Source organism: Danio rerio, chromosome 7 (genome assembly GCF_052040795.2).
Source record: "Danio rerio strain M-AB ecotype USA chromosome 7, GRCz13ab, whole genome shotgun sequence".
NCBI classification, from domain to species: domain Eukaryota; kingdom Metazoa; phylum Chordata; class Actinopteri; order Cypriniformes; family Danionidae; genus Danio; species Danio rerio.
The window spans coordinates 20,791,487-20,816,885 of record NC_141027.1 but is presented as its reverse complement, the minus strand read 5'-3'; the positions used below and the strand labels follow the sequence as shown (position 1 = coordinate 20,816,885).

The 25,399-nt window shown below is 37.5% G+C and overlaps 1 protein-coding gene across 4 annotated transcripts in view; it reads left to right on the top strand.

Annotated features, from left to right (window-relative positions):
- chd3 (chromodomain helicase DNA binding protein 3) overlaps window positions 1-25,399 on the top strand; it is a 100,180-nt gene that overhangs the window by 48,281 nt on the left and 26,500 nt on the right. For all 4 annotated transcript variants that reach the window (XM_087260912.1, XM_087260911.1, XM_087260910.1 and 1 more), the window contains exons 26-36: window positions 699-785; window positions 3,927-4,012; window positions 7,049-7,182; window positions 7,291-7,435; window positions 9,793-9,958; window positions 10,037-10,191; window positions 13,786-14,020; window positions 14,098-14,223; window positions 17,274-17,402; window positions 21,842-21,950; window positions 24,391-24,523. In XM_087260912.1, the coding sequence (XP_087117038.1) occupies window positions 699-785; window positions 3,927-4,012; window positions 7,049-7,182; window positions 7,291-7,435; window positions 9,793-9,958; window positions 10,037-10,191; window positions 13,786-14,020; window positions 14,098-14,223; window positions 17,274-17,402; window positions 21,842-21,950; window positions 24,391-24,523 (1,505 nt within the window). The remainder of the gene's footprint in view (window positions 1-698; window positions 786-3,926; window positions 4,013-7,048; window positions 7,183-7,290; window positions 7,436-9,792; window positions 9,959-10,036; window positions 10,192-13,785; window positions 14,021-14,097; window positions 14,224-17,273; window positions 17,403-21,841; window positions 21,951-24,390; window positions 24,524-25,399) is intronic.

Below are 25,399 nucleotides of genomic sequence, written 5' to 3'. Positions count from 1 at the left end.
ATATTCAAAAAGACTTGATGCTGTAATTGCTACCAGAAGTGCATCAACAAAGTATTGAGCAAAGGCTGTGAATACTTATCCACATGTGATTTTTCAGGGGGGTTTATTTTATAAATTTGCCACAATTTTTGTCATTTTTCACATTGTCATTATGGGGTGTCGTGTGTAGAATTTTGAGGAAATAAATGAATTTAATCCATTTTGGAATAAGGCTGTAACATAAAAAAAATGTGGAAAAAGTGGAGCGCTATGAATATTTTCCGGATGCACTGTATATATTGTTTATCGGCCCAGTCCTCATTATTATGCTAAATAAATTACATAGAGAACTGTCAAATGGGATTTTTTTAAATATATGCTCCACTAATTGACTTTTGTGGGTTTTCATTTTAGTTTAAGCAGCCCTGTGTTTTCCTGTATGGCTAAATCATTGTGTTTGACAGCAGGATTTGGACAGAATGTGTGTTGATGGTTAGATAAGTAGAGATACAGAACATTTCGCATCAAAAGAGCCAAATCTGAAAGGATCACATCTGTCTTGCTTTCCACTGTTGGAGAGAGTCACCAAATTGATGTATATGGTTTAGGTCGGGCTTCATTTTGAGGATTCTGGTGCAGGGAAATGATCTGACCACTGGGCTGTGGTTTGCAACGAGAGTTCATTACTGACAGAGCTCTTTTGTCTGTTCTGTTCACAGAGTGGCATGCTGACATTTCAGATAACCAATCAGAGTACTCTGTTGGCTCGGAGGAGGAAGATGAAGACTTTGACGAGAGACCTGAGGGTGAGGAGCAAGCATACACACTCTGCCTTCATATTCCCCAATTGTTCATAATAATAATAATTCTAATTAACATAATAAAATGAAAGGCTTCAACTAATTCAATATTTTTATTTAATTTATGGTCTCTTTTTAAGTGGTTGATAAAAAAGCTAAAATATCTCATGACTTTATTGAAAAAACAACTCAAGCCAAATCTAGAGACGAATCCTAGCTCTGTGGTTGAAACATTTACGCATGCAAGCTCCGCTCACAGAAGAATAATTCTAGTAATATGAACTACTGTACTCCACCATTAAAAAGTCCAGGCTAAAGTGGTGCAGATTCATATGCAGAATGAACAAACAGTGCCAACTTTACCAACTAATTTGACACCCAGCGTCTTCACAATAAAACATCTAACTAAAAAAGTGAAGAAAACCCTGGGTAAAAAAGATCAAAACTGACCTCAAAAACCAACTTGGACTACTTGATGCCAAACACAAAGCTGTCAAGCTGCAAAACTATTTTACCAAAATAAAAACAAATAACTCAGGGACAAACCTCATCCAAACGGTCATGTTGCAATACTCCATTCTTTTAGACTTTAATTAAGACATTATTTTGTTTGTTTGTGTCCCTTTTGGTTCTTCAAATATATATATATAAACGTGCTATAGAAGTATTTTTGTCTGTTTGTCTTATATCTTATATAGGTCTTTAGGTTCAGTCTTGAAAATGGAACCAGTAACAAATTTTGTCAGCTGTTGGTTACAGCATAGGCTCATTCTGAAAATGTAGCCCTATATACGTTACTGGAGATTGCAAATTATGTAACCAGATGTACCAGAGGGCTGCATTTCGTCTTTAAAATCTATGCTATGGGACGTCATGACACCTTTCCTTTTCTCGCTTACCAGCTGACCGATTACATCCGTATCGACGGCTTTACTGCGGTTACTAGTTTGTCCGGTAGCTCGACATGTACAATGGCAGACTTGAGACGCACAGAGGAATTGACCACAACGACATGTTCCAGTAAATTGGTAGGACAAAAACAGAAGTCAAAAAATAAAATAAGTAAATAGCAGGGTGAAATGTCGTAAAATCTGAAAACGTGGTTAAAATCAGGTCAGGGCTTTTCTTTTTCTGGATTGCTTTTTTAAAACTGTCAGTTGGGTTTAGGGAAGTGGGTGGGCACTGGTCAGTCGGTGCTTATGAAACACTATTGTTTGGGTTTAGAGAAGGAGGAGGGTGGGTCAGTCAATCACTCAACAGTAGCCTCTAGTTGATTACCGCTAGAACAGGTGCGAATGACCCTCAGGAGAGAAATATGAGATCTGAAATAGTGTACACAGCAGCCTCTGGTGGATTTGTGAAAACAAAAACTGCAACTCTGGTAAATATGTACTCCTGGTACATATTTAGTGCTCTCCAGAAATGTATATAGCTGTACGTTTTCAGAATGAGCCTGGCTTGGTTCTTTTGGTTCAAACTAAATTATCATAGATACTTATTCTAATGAACTGCTCAGCCACACCAGAGTTTGTTTTAAAGGTTGTTTAATTAAAATAAAAAAATATTGATGTAAGTTTCAGTCTGTCAGTTTTAAGGATATCTATAGGCTAATGTGTTCCAAAACAGTGACAAAATTCACATTTAGACAATTGCCTCTTTCACACATACAGACCTTTCCAGAAAATTATTTTCGGAAAGGTCTGTATGTGTGAAAGGCCCTTTTCGAAAAATACCGGTAAATTTGTTCTGGCAATTTTCCAGAAAGAGAAGTTGTAACATTACCGGTAATTTACCAGAATGCTGCTCTGTGTGAACCCAGAAGGAAGATTGCCGGAAAGAGCATGTTCACGCTGACACGCTGACGTGAAACATGTACTCCAGAAAATCAGAACGTTCAGACACAGACACAAAAAAGCCTTTGAATATTTTTCCAGGCACATTTAGCAGCTAGATGTTAGTCTGATAATGTTTCTATGTTCCTTTTTAATGCCAACTGTATAAACAATTATCGATAAATGCTTATGACAAGCTATTGTTTGTTTACCTTTAGGCTCTACTTCCTTCAGTTGCTAGAAGCAGTCGCGAGCGCCAGCCCACACACATACAATGTACATCTCCACATGTGAAAGTGTTCCTCTATATGTTTTCATCTAAGTTGTTCACAATACTGATCCATCCACAGAGTTTGTAATGTACTCAAATGTTTACAAATACAAGCGCAGCCGTTTAGAGCTCATTTCTGGGTAATGATGTCAGAATTTACAGGTATTTTGGAATGGATGTGTGAACGGTCTTTTCCGGAAAAATTACAAAGCATCCTTGCCTGTGTAAACAGCGTTTTTTTAAATTTACCGGTAAAGTTGTTCCAGAAATTTTCCGGATATTTACCACTATCACTGTGTAAAAGGGGCTAATATAAAACTGATATAAACATTCAAAGATTGCAGTTTAACACTTCTGTCTAAATGGAACAACAGTTTTTTCACGTCACCACATACTTAAGTTTTGTGGTGTGCATCAAATCTAGATCAATCAAATGCTCTCTAGTATCTGTTTCAGATACTTTCAGTTGAGATCAAACACAGAGTAAAAAAATGCACATTTCAAAGCACTTTACGGGGCCTTTAATCAATTCAAACTACCACAAGTTTATCAGCCAGATCAGCACCAGTAGCCTTTACAACTAAAAGAGACCAAGTAAACCTTGACAAAGCATTTTAAGACTGACCTCAAAAGCCAGCTTAGTCTACTTGATGCCAAACTCATAACCCTCCAATGCCAAAACTGGAAAATTATTAAACAAATGTTCATGCACCAGCAGCACCCACAGCAATGTACTGGCTCTGGGAAAAAACCTCATCCAAACTGTGATGAAGTGATTCTCCTACCCTACTCATCTTTTGACGATTTATTTAGGACATAATTTGGTCAATTTGTGCTCTTTTGGTACGTTTGGTTCGTTATTGGGGCGCCTTGCGGCTTTGTCAGGTTTTGCTTTTCTTCTGGAGGCACATTCACAGTTTATGTATTGCAGCTGTTCAGGATAATGTATCCTTCCTGTGCTGTAACCCTGTTTCCTGATGCTGGCGCAGTGAGATGGACATGTTGAACTGATCTCTTGGCTGACTCTCCTCTCCCCTCGTCCAGGTCGCAGACAGTCACGCAGGCAACTTCGAAACGAGAAGGACAAACCACTGCCACCCCTTTTGGCCAGAGTTGGCGGCAACATTGAGGTATCGCTGATTTGTTTTTGTTTGGCTTCACTTCTGTTTATTTGTTTGTTTTGGCACTACTATTGTAAATCACTGTTGCAAAAACATGTCAGCGTGCTTGGTGTAAAATCAACACCAGCTTACTGGTCACAGTTTAATGTGATTAATAGTGCATTTTCCCAGTGTTTGCTTATCTGGAGGCCAGTATATACAGCATCTCTGGATACGTGCCTCTCATAATTAAATTGACTGACACACAGCTGGAGATAACAGGGCTGCATTTTTGCTCTTTTCAGAATTGCCCAGTAACATTTCATAATGTCAGTAAAATCAGGTCTGTTTTTCATATTGGAGCTGATTAGATTCAAATAATTTACATAAAAATGTCATCAAATGCTTTTCCAGAATATAAACATTCTTTTATCATCTGACACACGCTGAAACCAGAAATTTTCAAGAAAATAAAAATAGTATGAGATATATTGAGCACACAGCAATGTTTTAAATGCTTTTTTGCATATGTTTATTTGGACTATGATTATTTTTTTAAAGTTGGATGTAACCACTTTAAAATGTAATTCGTTACAATAAATCAATTAATTTCCCCAAAAATTTAATTAGAATATAGTAGTGCGTATAATGTATTACTGTATTCTAATTAAATTTTTGGGGAATGCAGTCATGTAACGAATTACATTTTAAATTTGTGTAGTTTGATTACAGATAAAATCACTATAATTTCATTACTTACGTTACAAATATAGTTTTTAGAAAAGTTTTTTTTATCACGTTTTCAGTTGCAACGTCAGTTAAGCCCAACCCCAATTCAGCTTTCTACCCCTACCCCTTCCCCTTGGCCCTTGAAACAGAATGTGAAGAGGAAGAGCTTCAAATTTTACCCCTAAGAAATGGGACAGCACTACAACACCTGCACACATCATCATATGTCATCGCGAGCTCTTACTATGTGAAGTTTATTCATAAACAAATTTCAAAAGAATCATGTGCTTATGATTGCTTGCGTCTGGTCCAGCATTGTCTAATTAATGTCTAATTCATTGTCCAATTTACCAATCAGATGATTCCTAAGCCACTATAAATGCCCTAAGTCCTATGCAGAGTTTACACATTCTCCCCGTGCTCACGTGGGTTTCCCCAGGGTTCCCTGGTTTCTTCCCACCGCCCAAAAACATGCAACTTAAGTTAATTGACTAATTTAAATCGGCACCATAGACATGCTCCTAGTAAGTAGTTATCTCTTAAGAGCAATTACTATCTGTTCATTAGCTACCACAGCAGGGGAGTTCTCGAGATCTGCTTGAGCTCAAACACTCCTCTCGCCTTGCAAACGAGAGGGAGCCCTGAGCTCGAGGATTTTATGAGCACAGGACTCTCTCCCGGGAGAGCATGCCAAACAATCTTTATAATCAATCATCAGCTAAGCTTGAACTCTTAAAAGATGAGATTGAGGATGCTGACTGCTGTAGTTATTACAGTAGTGTTATTTTTTGGTAACTATCTTCAGGAAATCACTGAAGACAGTGATATCATGTTATCATAACGGTATAATGTGGCAGTAAGATCGTAACTGTACTGCGCATTTACACCATGGTCATATTCAAAAGCATGACTGTAGAATATGAACGCCACTATAAATATATTCAAACATATGTTTGTTGTAAAAATTTGTAATAATGACAAAAATACTAATTTGTGCATCTCCTTACTTCCGTGTGCAGCCATGTTGCGTTGTAGCTGCTGTATTGTGGGAAATGTTTGTACCACTTGGTTTTGAGTGTGGTCCTGAAAAATCTGTTTCAAGGGCTATCTAGCCCTTCCCCTTAGCCCTACACCTTCAAGCTAAAAAAAATCGGGACACCCCTACCCCATCACCAGATGCACAAAACGGCCAAACTGGATTTTTGTGCAGGATTGGGAGAAGGTAACATCTGAAAAAACTGAAGAGAAGCATAGCTGCTTATGAGGCTGTTCACATATCATGTATTTTGTGCGTACAAGTTTGTTATTTCCAATGAAGCCGGGTCTTGCGCAAACATATTGGGCACACTCACATATTTCAGATTTCACTGATTGAACATTTGAGCATTTACATTTTGTCTCCACAACTGCAGACAAAGTGAGCTGTTTGTTTTTCCTACTATGAATGCCAATGGCTACAGGTATCCAGTTTTCTTCTAAATGTCTTCTTTTGAGGACAAAAAAGGACAAACATGTTTGGAACAAGCAAAGATTAATTATCTCTTTAAATCTTTTAAATTTGCAAAGCTGCTGTGTTAAAACCATTATGAAGTTTTTCTGTGAATATAAAATTACTGAAAGAGCCTCAGGTTATTTTGTATTTTTGTTTTAAAAGTAACTTCAAAGTAAAGTAGTTAGTAATCTGGTTACTTTTTAAATTAAGTAATTAGTAATGTAATCAAATGACAATTTTCCGGTTGTAATCAGTAGTTTTATCACTTTTGTAATCTATTACTTTTTTGAGTAACTTACCCAACACTGATTCTTTTTTCCTTTTATTTTTCTTTGCCCTCTTTTCCCCATTTTTATCTTTCTACATCACTTAGTTGTTTCGTGCTACAAATAAATACATTTGAAGTTTAATATTTGCAAAATTCTGTTGCCAAACATAAAAGCATTTTGACTTTGTTTTGTATGTTTAGCTCTTTAGGTTCAGTTTTAAAAATGACAACGTGAATGCTAAGTAAACCAGGACTAAATGTATCATTTTCTTCTTTTGGCCTGGACTAAACTGACCTAGAGATTTGGTGCTGACAGCATCGTAGGTGGTTTACCAATACGTAGCTCAACTGCTCCTTGGGTGTCCCAAGTTTGAATCTCAGCTCACAAAGCGATCCTCCTTTCCTGATCCCTTCTCCCATCCTCTAAATATTCTCCTATAACAATAAAGGCAAACAAATAAATCTTTTAACTAACCTAGAGAAGCACTCACTTTAATGCAACCTATTTGTGTTTCGATGCTGATTTCAGTGCATTTTAGTATTTTTCATTAAGGTTTGATCATTGTTTGTCTGTCAGGTATTGGGCTTTAATACGCGTCAGAGAAAAGCCTTCCTGAATGCCATCATGAGATGGGGGATGCCTGCTCAGGACGCCTTCTCTTCTCAGTGGCTCGTGCGGGACCTCCGCGGCAAGAGCGAGAAAGAGTTCAAGTAATGCTTTTTTTTTTAATAAAAAATATGAAGTAATACAATAATGTATAATCTACAGCAAAGGAAACTTCACTTTAATTCTGTCATGTTTGTTTATTCCTCTGACAGGGCATATGTGTCGCTCTTCATGAGGCATCTCTGTGAGCCAGTGGCTGATGGTTCCGAGACGTTTGCTGATGGCGTCCCACGGGAGGGGCTCTGCAGGCAGCCGGTCCTCACACGTATAGGAGTCATGTCTCTGGTCAAGAAGAAGGTCAGTGTTGGTCTGCCATGTTTTAGAGAGTCAAACCAAAGCAGCCTTGGTGGATAATCAGACATCTTTTAAATGCATAAAAAGGCTTAAAGACTTCAAAGTCTTTAATGCTATATTTTCTTCAAAGCCTTAAGCATTACACAAACTGTAAGGATCAGATCACTTAATTGAAAATGTATTATACACACAGACACTACCTTTTTCAAAATGTACACTATATTTTGTATAACTGCAGGTAACTATTTATAATGATTTTGATTGTGATATAAAGATGTGAAACTTTTGCAAAGCTGCTTTGGAATGATAATCAATATGCAAATACATTTAAAACGCATAGTTTTTATCTAAAGATTTATCAAATTCCTAATGATTTACCCTGTAATGCCTCTGTTAGACAGTTGGTAAAACTCTTGAATGAGTTTAACGCACTACTGCTGCAGCCATACACATTCAGACAGACCAATGGCTACTGTGTCATGTATCAATGTTGTGTCCTGTTTTAAGGGTTAAAATTTTAAAAGTCCTGTTTTAAGGGTTAAAATTTTAAAACTTTGTAAAAAAAAAAAAGATTTCACAAGAATTTATTTCCTTTTACTTGTGTGCTTCACCTTTTGTACTGAAGAATGTGTTATTTGTGCCCACAAAACCAGACATAAGTGTCATTTTTTAGAGATTTCAAATATATGTATGTGCATATATATATATATATATATATATATATATATATATATATATATATATATATATATATATATATATATATATATATATATATATTTATATATATATATATATATATATATATATATATATATATATATATATATATATATATATATATATATTTGTGTGTGTGTGTATATACAGCAGAAAGTTTACTAAATATCTTCATTGAACACAATTTATATCTAATATTCCAATGATTTTTTGCATAAAAGAAAGTTAAATAATTTTGAAATAAAATGTAATTTTTTGGTTATTGTCCAGAAGTATACCCATGCAATTTAAGGACTTATTCACACAGATCACGTCTTAGCTTCTAAAAACAAACAAACAAACAAAAAACATTCAAAAAGTACAATGCAATGGTCTATGCGGAATATTATGAACGTCATGTAACAACGACAATAACTTACCGATTTAAAAAATGGGAAAATAATCTGTTATGATAAGCACTTAAAGACACATCATATAACTCAGGATATCTGGAGAAAGCCACAATGAGTGCCACTTCCAACATAATATGAAGGTAAATAAAACATTTGTCATGCCAACTTTGCAATGGTTGCCTCGCCTCTGAGCTCATCTGATTGGTCCACTGCTTTTGGACCCGACAGTGATGAGATGTGCTGCATGAGAAAGTTGAAGATTTTACAACTTGACGCTAATTCTAAAAAAAGTGACACTCACATGGGAAGCTCTTCTAAAGATGCAAGCATAATGGTTAAACACGTCTGTCAAGCACATATTTATATTGAAAAAGAGTAGAAAAGTAGCACACTGGAACCTTCTGCGTGAACGACCCCTATTGCTGTGTTCACACCAGATGTGGCACACGCGAATGAATAGCTCTATTCGCACACAGTTAGATGTGTGAACATTTTTGGTTTACTGCATTCGCTATCAAATTCGCTTAATTCGCGCATCAAATTTACTTCACAATAGACGCAGATTCATGTCATGGGCAGGGCTTCTGTATGCCCGGTGACTCATACAGCACAGCTATTTAGTGCTTTAGGAAGGCTGAAAAACTACGTAGATTTGTCCAGAGCCGTGTCTGAGTCCACTAGGTCCTTTCAGAGGTGCACCCAGCTCTGTGAGCTAATCAACTCCTCCAGGAACTATACCTGGATGGTGGAGGCTTTCAGCGGTGCTTCTGGCTGTGCCGAGCCCAGTTTGATAAACTGTTGTCCAGTGTCGAAAAGAGATTTCCCCCTAGGACACCAACAACTGGCACTACGTCATAATCACTCCTCTACAAGAGCAAGCTCATGATTGGTTAACATGGCGCAAATGTCTGCTGAAGTACAGATTTTCCAACTCGAGTGATTTGCATTGACTTAACATGTAAATCTCTCGCAACTGATGCTTCATCCACGTCTGGTGTGAACGCAGCATAAGTTTTGTGGTCCAGGGTCACATTTGATTTTAACAGCCCCTAAAAATCAAGCAAAATACATACAGGTATAATTACTACAACTTTTAGTCAACTAGTCAGATGGAGATTTTCCCATTCCTACAATTATTGTTTCACAACAATGAAGATAAGCATATAAAATGTAAGCTACTTTATACTTCAGTTTTTTTCTGATTGTGAACTGTAGTAAAGAGGCAGGTGGCCATAATGTTGTGTGCAGGTGCAAGAGTTTGAACATATCAATGGGAAATGGAGCATGCCTGAGCTGAAGCCAGAGATCACCGTTGACTCTAAGAAATCCTCAAGAGCCTCTTCGCCCACCATCAAGACAGACACTCCCACACCTGAACTGAGCTGCAACAACACACCCTGCACCTCCAAACCAGGTACAAACCCACCCAAGACCCTTACACACAAAGACATTTTAGCAAACAGAGACTTTATTGCTGCAACTGTTCCCATAGCCACCCCCTCTCCACCTGACAAGACGGAGAAGAGCGCAAAAGAGGCAGAGAAAGATGAGGCCGAGTCCCTGACAGAACCAGAGAGAGAGCGAGAGAAGGAAAAAGCGAAAGAAGCAAAGGAGGGAGAGAGTGTGGAGAGCACAGAACACGGAGAAGTAAGTGTGTGGTTGTGTGTGTACTGGTTTTGGTGGTTTACGAGGAGGAATTTGTTTAATGGCATTAATATTACAATATGGAGGTTAGTTATGAGGACATGGTTTTGGTGGTTTTATGAGCCAGAGACATATCACCCTGCAGCCCAAGACTGATTACACACTGAAGCTAAGCAGGGCTGAGCCTAGTCAGTACCTGGATGGGAGACCACATGAGAAAACAAGGTTAAAAGTGGTGTTAAAGAGGCCAGCAGGGGCCGCTAAGCCTGTGGTCTGTGTGAGTCTTATGGATGAGACGTTAAACCAAGGCCCTGACACTGTGGTCTATAAAAATCCCATGTAACCCGATGTCCTGGCCAAAGTCCCTCAATCGGCCCTTACGATTATGTGGTGAGCGCACTGGCACGTTGTCCTGTGGCTGCCATCGTATCATCCAAGTGGATGCTGTACACTGGTGGTGGTGTGGAGAGACCCCTAACCACCACCCCCCTCTCATGATTGTGAAGCGCTTTGGGTGTATGGCCATACACGATAAATGCGCTATATAAATACACATTACATGTGTTGTGTCCCCATAATCCTCATAATTCAGAACTGTTACAAATCACACTTACTGTAGCTGGGTCTTGTTAGGGGTAGTGTTAGAGCAGGGGTGTCAAACTCAGTTCCATGAGAGTCACAGCCCTGCACAGTTTAGTTCCAACACTGCTTCAACACACTTACCTGTAGGTCTCAAACAAGCCTGAATGACTCAATTGGTTGGGTCAGATGTGTTTAATTAGGGTAGGAACTAAACTGTGCAGAGCTATCACCCTCCAGGAACTGAGTTTGACACCTGTGTGTTAGAGGAAGGCTATATAATAAGCATTGTTTACTGGATAAAATACATTACACCAATTGAAAGTCCTCAAAAACCAGAAACAAAGTAAGTTTGAATGTCTGTGTGTCATACAGTGTGTGTCCCCTCAACGATACTGTAGTAAAACCTGAACTGTTTGATATTTTGAGGTCAGGCCACCAGTCACCATATTTAAGGATGGAAACGTACTGTTTGGTTAGTGTAAAGACAAAAGAAATATTTTAAAGTCCCCACAATTCACATAAATCTAGAGTGAGGAGTGTGTGTGTGTTTGTGTGTGTGTGTGTCTTGTTTTCCTTACATTGTGAGGACAAATTTCGACCTTGTGGGGACATTGCTTTTGATCCCCATAAAGAAAGTAGCTCATATATCACAGAGAATTGAGATTTTTGAAAATGTAAAAATACAGATTGTTTACTGTGAGGGTTTGATTTACGGGTGGGGTCGGGGTAGGGGGATAGAAAATACTGTTTGAACATCAGACAACTCCATTGTTTCTTGGGACAGAAGGGGCAGTAAATCATTTTATCTGTCCTTATAAAAATAGCTGTACAGTTTGTGTGCATGTGTGTGTGTTGGCATGTGGCAGGGTTTATTTTGATTTATAGGTTTAGCTAAACACTGTGTATCTGATTAAATTTAAATTTCATATGTCTAATAGAGTGTTGGAGAGCATGTTGTTGTTTACTTTTAAAGATAATTCTTAAGATTTTTACGCTATGTGATAATTCCTTCATTTTAATATTAAAAAGTAATGTCTGTGGTTTAGAATGTGACTAGCGTTTAAAAAGTGGAGATTTTTTTTAATACCAAACAATGTTTAAACTACTAATTAAAATAAGCAGAATCAACACAATTCTTGTTTTTTTTTTTGGGACAGCTTAATTGTTTTACGTTCAATCCACTTAAATTTGTAAAAACAATTAAGTTAACATAATCGATTTGTTATGTTTGATGAAATAAAGGAATTGTGGGGAGCCCAGTAATTTTAAAGTGTAACTGTATTTGAATTGTAGGGACTTTTTTATAGATTTCTTTTGTCTTAATACTAACCAAACAATGTTTTCTATCCATGAAATCAACAGTACCCTCCATCCTACCTTTAAAAAAAACTGACTGCATTTTTACACTTTCAAATAGAGTATTTTTAATATTTCTTACCTCATGGGGACTGGTTGCCTGACCTCAAAATTTCAAACATTTCAGATTTTACTACAGTATCATTGTGGGGGGACACAATGTATGATAAACCAATGCAATCATAGACAGAGACATACACACATACTTTTTTATGATGGTTTGTGAGGACTCCCGGTTGGCGTAATGTATTTTATGCCATAAAAACTGCTTATTATATCGCCTTCTTCTAACCCAGGGGTGTCCAAACTCGGCCCTGGAGGGCATGAGCCCTGCAGATTTTAGCTCCAACTTGCCTCAACACACCTGCAAAGATGTTTCTAGAAAGCCTAGTAAGAGCTTGATTAGCTAGCCCAGGTGTGTCTGATAGTGGTTGGAACTAAACTTTGCAGGACACCAGCCCTCCAGAGTTTGGACATGGCTGATCTAACCCTACCACTAAACTCAACGAATAGAAATCTGTGGGAAATTAAAAGACTCCATTATGCAGGATTTTTAATCATATTAAATTATGAGGACAAAATGCATGTCCTTATAAACCGCCGACACATTCTATAAATTTAGAATATGCATAATGCAGTAATATCAGTAATGTTATGTTTTAAAATAGCTTCTTAATGTATTTTTAATTGATATATATTTTAGCTGCCATTACTGAGCGCTCATGAAATGTTTCTTATAATTATCAATGCTGAATAGAGTTACTTGCATTTGTTTGAAACAGATTTTTGTTTTGTAACAGAGTAAACATTTTTATTGATTCCGTTTCATCTCTTTTTATTCCTCTTTACCTAATCAAAGTATTCATTTCTTAAACTCATACTGACCCCGAAGTTTGGAATGATTGTCTATGAATGTGGAAAAATCAAAGTGAATCTTCTGAATGCCAGTGCAAGATATCTTTTGTTGTTTGTTCAAATACACAGTTCACTTCCTAAGCAACATTGTTTGACATTAATCAGACTTGATAACAACTGCTTTTCATTGTACCAAAAGGAGATATTTCATTCAACAATTATTTTAATATGTTGTGCATGCAATGTAGGTCAGTGGGCACCAAAATTATTACCAACATTCTTCAAAAAAATCTTCTTTGGTGTTCAGCAGAAAGGCAAGCAAAAAGTATATTGTTTTTATTTTTTTTTTAATGTAATTTACTGGTCATAAAAGCAGATTGCCCTAATCCATCTGGCCTGGTGGAAACCTAATGGCCCAAATCTCCAATAATCTTTGATAATAGGACTGTTTCAGCCCAACACACAGCACTTTTGGTGATTTTCATCTCAGTTTGTGCAAAAATCTAATGTACAACAGCTCTGTTCCAGGATGTCTGAAAAAGCAGGAAGCAAACAGTCCAAAAAACTGCATTACAGACTGTCTTATTAAGCGCAACATCTGCTATAATGTAATGAAACCAACATCTGTTACAATATAATGAAATAATTAAGATTTATTTGTTGCTTGTTACAAAATGATTTTATCAGGATACAGCTTTTAAATAATTGTTTAAAGAAGTGTTTGTTTTTTAACAATAATATCGTCATGTAAATATATTGTATGTGACACTCAAATAAAGCAAACGTTTCTTTATGTTCTTCCAGGCTACAGGGAACGAGGGTGAGAAAGATCCAATAACCAGTGAAAAATCTCAGACATCTGAAAGTCCAGCAGCGGCAGCTTCTGATGACTCAAAAACTAAAGAAAATCCTGACATCTCTCAGTCTCCACCAAAAGAAAAGAATGAGAAGGAGAAACAAGAGGAGGAGGAGGGCAAGGAAAAAGAGCCCTCCACCGAGAAACCGTCTGATTCTCCATCTGTTAAAGAAGAGAGCAAAGGTAACAAATGATGAAATCTGGTCAACTGTAATTCGTCTTTCAGTTTATTGTAATCTGACTGTTGTCTGTCATCGCAGAGGCTCTGAAAGGTGACAAAAAAGAAAAGGCTGGAGAAGAGAAGGAGAAAACTGAAGCATCGTCCCCTCCCTCAGAAACAACAGAGAAGAAGGACAAATTAGATCAGTCGTCTGAGGTCAAAAAAGGTGAGATTTCTTTGCATTTTGTATATTTCATACTTTATATAAAAGAACATAAAAAATGGTGGAGTTAAAACTTGCCTATTTCTAAGAAGGGGGACCAGAGGGTGTGCTCCAAGTATAGGGGATCACACTCCTCAACCTTCTTGGGAAATTCTATGCCAGGCTACTGGAGAGGAGAATCCGGCCAATGGTTGAACCTAGGATCCAAGAGGAACAATGCAGTTTTCGTCAAGGCAGTGGTACACTGGACCAGCTCTAAACCCTCACCAGGGTGCTTGAGGGTTCATAGGAGTATTCCCACCCAGTCCACATGTGTTTTGTGGACTTGGAAAAAGCATTCAGCCGTGTCCCTCGTGGCATTCTGTATAGGGTGCTCTGGGAGCATGGGGTCAGAGGTGCTCTGTTAAGGGCTGTTTCCTCCCTGTGTGAACAGAATAAGAGTTTGGTTCGCATTGCCAGCAATAAGTCAGACTTGTTTTCAGTGCATGTTGGATTCTGGCAGGGCTGCCCTTTGTCACCAATTCTGTTCATAATTTATATGGACAGAATTTCAAAGCGCAGCTTGGGCTGGAGGGGATCCCGTTCGGAAACTACAGGATTTCATCTCTGTTTTATGCAGATGATGTTGTTCTGTTGGCTTTATCGAACATGGACCTTCAGTATGCTCTAGAGTGGTTTGTTGCCGACAGTGACGCGGCTGGGGTGAGAATCAGCACCTCCAAGTCCGAGGCCATGGTGCTCCACCGGAAAAAGGTGGTTTGCTATGTTAGAGGAAAGTCCTTACGCCAGGTGAAGGAGTTTAAGTATCTTGGGGTTTTGTTCACGAGTGAAGGAGCTGAGGAGCTGAGCAGAAAGGCAAAGCTCTCGAATTACCGATCAATCTACGTTCACATATGGTCATGAGCTTTGAGTCATGTCCGAAAAGACAAGATCTTGAATACAAACGGCCAACATGAGTTTCCTTCGCAGGGTGGCAGGGCGCACCCTTATAGATAGGGTGAGAAGCTCTGTCACCCAGGAGGAGCGAATCGAGAGAAGTCTGCTGAGATGGCTCGGGCATCTGTTTCAGATGCCTCCTGGACGCCTACCTAGGGAGGTTTTCCAGGCATGTCCAACCGGAAGGAGGCCTCTGGGAAGACCCGGGACATGCTGGAGGTACTGTGTCTCTCGGCCGGCCTGGGAACGCCTCGGGATTCCACGGAGGAGCTGGAGGAAGTGTCTTGGGAGAGGAAAGTCTGGAAGTGTCTTGGGAGAGGAAAGTTCTCTCCTAGGACTGCTGGCCCTGCGACCCGGCCCTGGAAAAGCACTTGAAAATGAATGAGTTCAAATTTGTTTGTACAATTACACTTAATAGTGCAATGAACGCTACATTAAAGCCGGATATATACTTTTGTAATGAAAGAATGGTGTACCACATGACACATAGTTTGCACAAACCCCACACTCTTGTGAACATTTATACTTCTGCGTTCTGCCTGTTTTGCTCTGATAACACTCCCAAACTCTAGTAGGCAGTGGGGTTTCTATTGCCCACTGTGTTGAGTTTCTCTGCTGGTGTTTTGGGTTTACGACACAAATGGGTGTGGTGCTACTGTAGAATTCACACTCTATCAAGAAAGAAAGAGGTGGGAACCAGCAGTGGAAACAGTGGAAATTAGCCACATAGCCATCACTGTGGCTGACACTAACGCGCACCTCTCGAAAAATGTAACGACATGTCGCAACAACGCATTGTGCAAGCTCTGTGATTGGTTGGTTTGGTAGCGCTGACAAGTGTGGGCGGTGCTTACAAGCGTTGAGTCCTGTGAAGAACCTCCTTATGGAAAATTTTGTTTTGTGTTTTTAAGGTATTAAGAAAGCATTCAGAAAAGAAAAAAAACACCCACAAAGAACCTCAACAACGAGGATAATAAAAGCCTACTGCCAGCTAGCGTTTCAGAAGTGTTATTGCAGAGCAACACAAACAGCTTGTAAAAGTATAAATGCATGGCTACGTGCAAGGCAGGCGCCATGGTTCATGACAATCAGTCGACGCAGAAGTATAAACCATCCTTTACAGACAGGAAAGTGTAGGAAGCGGAGATATGGACCTCAAGCCAGGAATCAAACTTGGGTCGCTGCAAGCACCCCGATGATACGTGTCGACGCATCAACCGCTAGGCTGTTGGCGCCAACTAGAGTTTCTTTTAAACCCTCCGGTCAGCGGCCTCTCTCCATCCACCTCCATATTCTCTACCAATCACAGCTCTTGTGTTCGACATCGTCACAATGTGCCATTACATTTTTTGAAGGGTTCACATCACAGCAAATACTATAGAACTGTCAAATAAGAGACTTGAGAAATATTGAAGAATAAAATTAGAAAACAGTTCTATGGAAGTTGGAATTAAAGAAATGCTTAACGGTCAGAATAATAATAGCTTAACAATTATTTGAAGGAAACTGGTTTATTAAACCGAGTATAATTTGCATAATTTTATACAATTTTTGATGGGACATTTGAAAGTTGATTTAATTCCACACTCCAGACTGCCATTAAAATGAAAAGAAGTAGAATGGTTCACATTAGAGTATGGCAAAGATTACGGCTGCGTCTGAAGTGGCCTATTACTCAGTATAAATGCGAGTAGTATGAATGTAACTCGGACGTACTACATTTGCTCTTTTGTCATGATAACGTGACCTATCTGTGTAATAGTTGCATACTATTCATGAATTCTCTTGTGGTGCATCATGGGATAGCGAATCGGCCATCCGATGCATACTTCAGAATCTTGCCGGAAGTAGTAGGTCATCAGAGGACTTCTTGCATACTGATTTTCGAACTTTATGAATTCAGACATACTACTCGGCACGCATACTGTTTTTAGCGTACAATATAGTATGGAAGTATGCGATTTTAGATGCACCCTGATTGACAGTGTGAAGGCAGTGCTGGACCATCTCGATGCAGAAGTATAAATTGGCCTCAAGACTACAGTTTTTTTTTTCGTGAAGAGTAAATTACTAGGAATATGATGTAAACTTGTTTTTCTTCTTCCATCGGGTCACAGAGGAGGTGAAGGGTGAAAGGGATGCTGGGAAGGAGGTCAGAGTGCAGAGGGAGGAGGTGCCCAAAGTTATCAGCAGACCAGCAGAGCGTCCACGGTTCATGTTCAACATCGCAGATGGAGGATTCACAGGTAAACTCAAACACTGGTTAAAGCTGCAGTGTGATTTTTGTTTGTGTTGAACTACTTACAATATTGAAGCCATCTTTTCTCTTGTACTAATTCAAATGTTTGTGGCAATAACAAAAGTGATGACTAAACAAAACTATTTATGTTGTATTTGATAAACTGATTATGTGTCTTTAAAATTATAGATAATTATAATTTAGAGAATTTATTTGCAGTAAATGACAGTAGGTTAGTATTAAATATCTTGTTTTCAGACCTTAAATATTGGAAATTAATAATTGTTTTTTTAAAAAAAACTTTATATATCCTGAGTCCTAAAGTGTTTATTTAAAGTTTTTAATGAATACATGAAATAAATATATATTTTATATAATCTATCTATCCATCCATCCATCCATCCATCCATCCATCCATCCATCTATCTGTCTCTTTGTCTGTCTGTCTGTCTATTTATCTACTGTCTTAATCCATCCATCCATTCATAAATCCATCCATCCATCCACCCACTCACCCGATCATCCATCCATCCACCCTCCCACCCAATCATCCATCCATCCATCCATCCATCCATCCATCCATCCATCCACCCAATCATCCATCTATCCATCCATCCTTCCATCCATCAATCCACCCATTAATAAGATGTTGTTTGCCTACAGATGTGGTGTATTTTTGCCATTTTCTAGTAGGGGCTAACTAGTCCAAGTTTACAAAGAATAATTAATAGCCACAGTTTTTATTTAATTTTATTTTTTGCGTTTAATTTTGCAATTCTAATAGCAATAAAAATAGCATCCTGTAAAAGAAATGTTTATGTTAAGTACCTGCATCACTTTTGATGCTGTCAATCTGCTGAACATCTCACTCATTCCTACAGTACGTCTTCACCTTAACCATGTTTGCCCTTAAATCAAAACATGCCAGGTCATTGTGCCAACGTTATGTAAATCCAATCACTCGTGTAATGTTAGGTATGTCCTGTTATGATAAAGTGCAATAGAGCAGAGTGTTTAGTCGAGGGAACATGACTCTGAATGTCTCTGAGCTTCTGTTCAGCGGTTTTACCAGTAACAGCAAGCAGTGATTTCATCTGTCAGTGGTTTACAAATGCTCCTTAGATTAGTTTCCATCGTTTCACCATTGATTATTTCCTAAAATGACTCATGTTGAAATGTGAAAGCCTATGATTTCATGCATTCTGATTATATTCATGGTCAAATCTGCATGTAAATGTCAGCTTGCGTGTTTATGCTTTGCGAGCATATAGTGTAGGAGTGCATGCATCAGTGTTTCTCAGCGAGTCTAATACTATGAATAATTGACCTGTGGTAAGGGTGGATACTTCAATGGGAGTACTGGGAATATAAAGGGAGAGTTCAGGACTAGGAGTGTCATTACTGTTCTGCAATATGTTTTGAAGATGAGTGTAATGACCAGCACTGTATCATGCTTTTCTCTAATTTTTCACCTACTAGTGTCACTTATTTGTTTTCTTTTATTCTAAGCAGTGGTTAACTAAACCACAGTTCCCATTGTAAATACATATAACTCATTCATTTTCCTTCAGTTTAGGTCCTTATTTATCACGGGTCATGATTTATTGTTACTAGTTTGTCCAGAAAATAACAAAAATTGGTCGGGATAGCAAAGATTATAGTGATGTTATATTGATTTTTGGTCAAAACAGTTTAGATAGTTACATATTCGTATATTGATGTTTTGTTCATTTATATATATTGTCTGTTGCTTGAAATAGTTAGCTCATTCCTCACAACCAATTATTCATGTCAATGAAAGTGTCAGTTTCATCAAGATGAAAAGTCCTGACACCATTGCTTATGAACAAGATAGTCAAATGGCTTTGTCATGTTTTCATTATGACAGTTTACTCTGTACACTTTCCCCAATGCAAAGAAGTCTGATTTTGGTGACACTTCCTGAGAATGCCCAAGACAGCACTATATACTATTTGCACAGCCATTTGAAAACTACATTAAAGTTGGACATCACTGCATTTAGAGAGGTATCTGAGAGGGACACTGGAACGTTTTAATGCCACAGTTCATCAGTGGATCGCAGCTTGTAAATTGTATGTCAGCTTATAAATAAACCAGCTGACCGACCTGACTTTGAAATGCTCCAGTGTCTCTGTATCTGTGTTTACACTCAGTAAACAGTGGTGAGTTTGGTGAACTGATGACCTTCACGACCAATCACAGTAATTTCTGTTGAGCATGTGAGCACAATGACAAATTAGCACTGTTTAAGATCGTGCTCAGTAGCGCTCAAATGTTAGCGGAAAATTTTTAGTATCGATTTGTACAGAATTCCAGTATCGTTACAACATAGTGTGTAAATACAGTTGAAGTCAGAATTATTAGCCCCCCTGTTTAATTTTTTCCCCAATTTCTGTTTAACGGAGAAGAGATTTTTTCAACACATTTCTAAACATAATTTATAAAGTTTTATTTACTCATTTCTAATAACTGATTTATTTTATCTTTGCCATGATGACAGTAAATAATATTTGTCTAGATATTTTTCAAGACACTTCCATACAGCTTAAAGTGACATTTAAAGGCTTAACTAGGTTAATTAGGTTAACTAGGCAGGTTAGGGTAATTAGGCAATTTATTGTATAATAATGGTTTGTTCTGTAGGCTATCGAAACAAATATAGCTTAAAGGGGCTAATAATTTTGCCCTTAAAATGGCTTTTAAAAAATTAAAACTGCTTTAATTCTAGCCAAAATAAACAAATAAGACTTTCTCCAGAAGAAAAAATATTATCAGACATACTGTGAAAATTTCCTTGCTCTGTTAAACATCATTTGGGAAATATTTTAAAAAGAAAAAATATTCAAAGGGGGTCTAATAATTCTGACTTCAACTGTATATATCACAAACTGAGGGGACGGGGGGAGTCGGTGGAGCGAGGAAGCGATCAAAAATTGAGGAGCAGAGAAGGGGGGCGGGGTGGAGTGACAACGCGGGGAAGCCTTCACAAACTGGAGCGATCACAAACAAGCGGCGAGAGCGTCAAAGTAACCAGAAGTCATTCATTTTCAATGAGAACCGGCGGCGAGGAGCAGTGCGGTGCATCCTCTCCGGTGTGGGTGTCGAGGAGAGTTGAAATCAAGTCAACTTTATGGTAGTGGTGAGTTATGACGCGGTTGGGCGGCAAGCAATCAGTGTGAAGTAGTCCACAGTTTTAGAGAAGTTCAGAAAACACAGTCCTGTGAACTTTGGTTCTGACCACTGATGTTCCCAGGGGTTTGATTATTGCGGTTGCCGGATTTTCAAATCACGACGCGGGGCCCCCTAATCACGCGGGGCCCTCCCTGTCCGCTACGCCACTGCTTCTCAAACGATCAGGGAAACGGGCCTTGGCACGGTTTGGATAGCATAGTGTGAATTCGCCTTTACCTAAATCCCAACCCCAACCTAGCAGCCTACTTATAATCTAATGAGAATTAAATGGCATGTACAGTAGATGCAATGTAACTTAAATTTAGCAAACAGACCAACAAAACCAAGTGTGACCTTCTTTACTAAAAGGCTGGTTACTATACAGTACCAACAATTAGGGTCAATAGTGGTAGCCTCTTACAGATTTCAAAGAAAAATCTTAGTATTAAAAAGGGAAACATAAGCTGGACCACAACCGATCATATCAATGTCACAATGAATGCTGAAATAATGTAGCCTAGTTTATTAGGTCTGTTATTTTAACTAAAAAATATTTGTTATTTGAGCTCATCACCAGAACTATAGAAACTGTATTGTTAAAAAATAAAGACACAGTATCGGGATTGGATCTGTATCAGTGGATACTCAAAATTTTGGCATCCAATCGGTTCCAAAAAAAAAAATGGTATCGGCGCATCCCTAGTTAAAAACAAGAACATAAATTCACAAAATAAAATTTCAGCTTTTAATATTGTCATTTTATTGATTCTTAGCCATAAGATGAAAATAATCATCTGTGTCAGCCATCATTTTAAAAACTGAGCATTCCTGCCTGTACTTTTGAAATTTCCTAATATTCAAAAGCCTTCTCTTGGCAGGCCAGTGGTAAATCTCTACTCTATTATTGCTTAGATCCCCCCGCCTCAGCCCCAGTCACTATAAATAGTTCCAGTTCCCAGAAGCCAATCACTTTATAGCGTTTAATTTACAACTTTGAAGGAGAACAACTAAACATCAAGGGGTTTGTATTTAGCGTGGATAAACATTTCACCAGCGCTGATAAAACATTTCAAGCAAACACTACACATGCCGCCTGCACTCTGAACATCACCATTGTGTTTATAGCTAGATAACAGGATTTATGCACTTGCAAGCTTTGTTGTCGGAGGACTGTTGCCTGTTATTTATTTTCCTTCAGCAGGTATAATGGGATGGTATCTGATATCTGCTGGTGTTTTTTTCTCATCTACACAGAGCTCCACACTCTCTGGCAGAATGAGGAGCGGGCAGCTATTTCATCAGGCAAGATCAACGAGATCTGGCACCGGCGGCACGACTTCTGGCTGCTTTCAGGAATCGTGTGGTATCCTTCGAGATAGACTGATCCTGTCACCGTGCAAACTATCCAGATCTATTAATGTATATTTATACTGCGTTTGCTGAATGAACAGTGTTTAGAGCTCAAAGCCAAGAAGAACATGGTGGTAAAACGAGATGGAGAAACGCAATAACATTCACACACAAAATACGTTCATTTGCTTTGCTGAATTCTACAAAGAGCAAAGTTTTTTTTAATTTTTATTAAAAACTTAAATTATTTTATTAACAACTTCTTTTCTACTGCAGATTGTCCATTAGAGTTAAGTTGCTTTGATTTTAAAAGATTGATCAGTTGTGTTTTTTTTCTAAAAGTAAATAATTATAAATTAATGGAGAATTGTATTATACAATTAATTATGCACAGTTTTTTAAACTCTGAAATACTGCTGATACAACTAATTTTATGCTCTCTTTTTTATATATATTTAGAGAACATGTTGACAAAATGTGTTCTTCTCAGATTATTTATTACATTTTCTTAGGCCCCGTTTATATTAACACGTTTACAGTTTAAAATAATGAGTTTTGCTACGATTACGCCTTCTGTCCACACTACCCCAGAGTTTTAAAGCGCTGGAAACTAAGCGTTTTAAATTTTTTTTTAGCGTTTTAGTATGAAAATGCTGCTAAAACAGAGAACATCAGAAAATAGAGGCGTGGCTGCAGACAGTCGTGCTACCTGATTGGGTCTTTTTCTCTGTATTAAGCACACACAATTCAGTCTTGCATCGTTTCCTTGTAAGTTCAGACTTTGCAAAATTGCTATGAAAAACAAACTTTCAAGGACACGTCGGGTAAATCTTCATAGGGAACAGTGTGGCTACTTTATTACATACTTCACATCACTCTGGCTATGTTGTTTTACTATTTTAACAATAAAATAAAAACATAATATAAGGAACTGCCTATTTTCATTTTGATATAAGCAACTTAACAGACACCAATAATAAGGCATCGTGTTGCTACATATTTATATGACCGTCATCTTCACTGTGTGCATATTTAAAACAACTTTTTATAACATCCTTTCATTTTTATTGAAAACTATGAAACATACCGTCTCTTTTGCTGAATATCAGTTTTAATAATCAGTAATGGCAATCAATATCATAATAAGTTTATACAATATAGGAAATAAAGACAAGCAATCAGTCAAATGTGCAGAATTAATGTACGTGGTTACATAAATTAATGGATTAACTTATCTTTGCGCTCAGTCAAAACACATTACCTGATAGATTTAAAAGAAAGTCATTAGATAAAGACAAGATTAGACTAATTAAGTATCAAGTTATCAACTATAGTAAGATAAGATCCAGCAGTATATCCTTGATGAACTGTCTGACATGCGCTGCTCTCACCAGAGGAGGTGTGCTCAAAGCCCTCGCAGACTGCCTGAGGATCAGACCTCCAGATATGCTGCAGCACATGACAGAGTGTTGTGTGGTCATGTGATGTGTGTTGTTAGCGGTATATTGTGGATGGAGAACTTTTAGGTAACTCTAAGTAAAACGTAAGTGTAGCGTAGATCGTTTTCGTTCTAAAACGCCATTTATAAAATAAAACATATTAGTGTAAATGGGGCTTTAATGTAATAAATCTAATTACCATCTTAACATCTTTCTTAAAAAGCTTTTTCATTTACAATGTCTCTGTTGATTATATTTAACTTTTTTATTTTATGTCTTAATTATTGTAAACAAATAAATTATTAAATAGACCTAAATAATTATTTATGTAAAGACAATATCAGTAAAACATTACCAGTCTAAAGGGCTTTAAAGTTGAATGGTACTTCATCAAAAGCATAAAAATAAACTGGCCTACCTGAAGCAGATCACTAATACTATAATAAAAGTAATTTTGCCACAGGACATAAATAAACTCTAGCAAGTTTATTTTATATAGTTTAGTTTCCTTTTTTTTCAAAATGACAATGTTCTCTTTTAAGTTATAGTTATGTTTTTGAAAAGCTTTTTAAAACTATAAATGGCCCAGTATCTTTTATGTTGTTTAATTTCAATTTCCGTCACTTTCTTGCATGAGTGTGAAATATAATGTGCGCATAACAGCATAAAAAAGGAAAACTCAGTCAAAAGTTACAGCTAATTCCTCAAAATTAGCTAAATTCTAAAATAATTTATTTATTATTTTTTAAATGTTTTAATTTAAGAGTATTTTAAGAAAACACCTCGTCAAAAAAGTATGAGTTTCTAAACTATTATTTACATACTGCTGTAGCATTTATTGCCATTTTTTTATGATATATATATATATTTTTTTTTTGTAAATTCCTTGTCATTTTTTCCGTTTTGTTAAAGTTTTAATTAAACTTAATATTTTACATTGTTTTTGTAATTTTGTCACTTAAGCTTTTTTTTATTTCAGTTAACTGCCCAGGTTTGACCCTTGACCTCTTTCAGTCATGGCTACGCACGGTGGCAGGACATTCAGAATGACCCGCAGTTTGCAATCATAAATGAACCCTTCAAAACTCAAGCCAACAAAGGAAACTTCTTAGAGATGAAAAACAAGTTCCTGGCAAGACGGTTCAAGGTATGTTGTTAATAAAGAATATCAAGTATAGTTATTATATCTTCTTTTTGTTTGTTGTTATATCTTCTGCAGCGTTCATTCTGTTTATTTTTCATGTTACCTATTTTCTTGCATTGCAATATGTCAATGCTTGAAAGAACTTTCTTTCATTTATATCATAATGATATGCTTGTGAATATATCCTCCGACCCTTGCCTTATGTTCTGCTGCATTCATGGCTCCTGAAGTTTGTATGTCTACATGTTAACACGTCGCAAAACTCAAAACCTGAAAATGCTGACACGTATTCTTGTGAAAGAGCCTCGTCTCTCTTTGTTTTTCCTGTTTTTTTCATCACATGTTTCATATCCTTTTCTCTACATCCTCCTTTTACTGTCTTCAGCCTCCCTCTCTTTCTCTCTCTCTCTCTCTCTCTCTGTCTTTCTCTTCTTCTCTTACATAATTCTGAATGCGTTGAGCAACCTGAGAACCGCTGTTATTCCAGTGGAACTTCTTTTAATTGGAAGCTGGTGCTTTCTCATGCTCATAAATCACTGGAACCGTTTTTCATTCCAGACATAATTTTTTTCTGTCAATTCTGTTCAATAAATTTCATATTCCTTTTTATTTGGTGGTCTAGTTTCTCTCTCTCTCTCTTGCTCTTTCTCTCTATTCATTTCTGCATTGTGTTTTAAATAGACTTCAATGATGCTTTTTCCATTGTCTTTTCTTGCTTTTTTAAATCAGGAGTGTTTTGGGGTTCAGATGATGTAATGAAAATATTATGCTACTGATCAAAATGTGGAGTCATTTTTATAGTGTTACGAAGGACTAAAAAAGGACTTTATTTAGCAGAATCTTGGAGGTTTTGTATCATGCTTTCCACAAAGACATTAA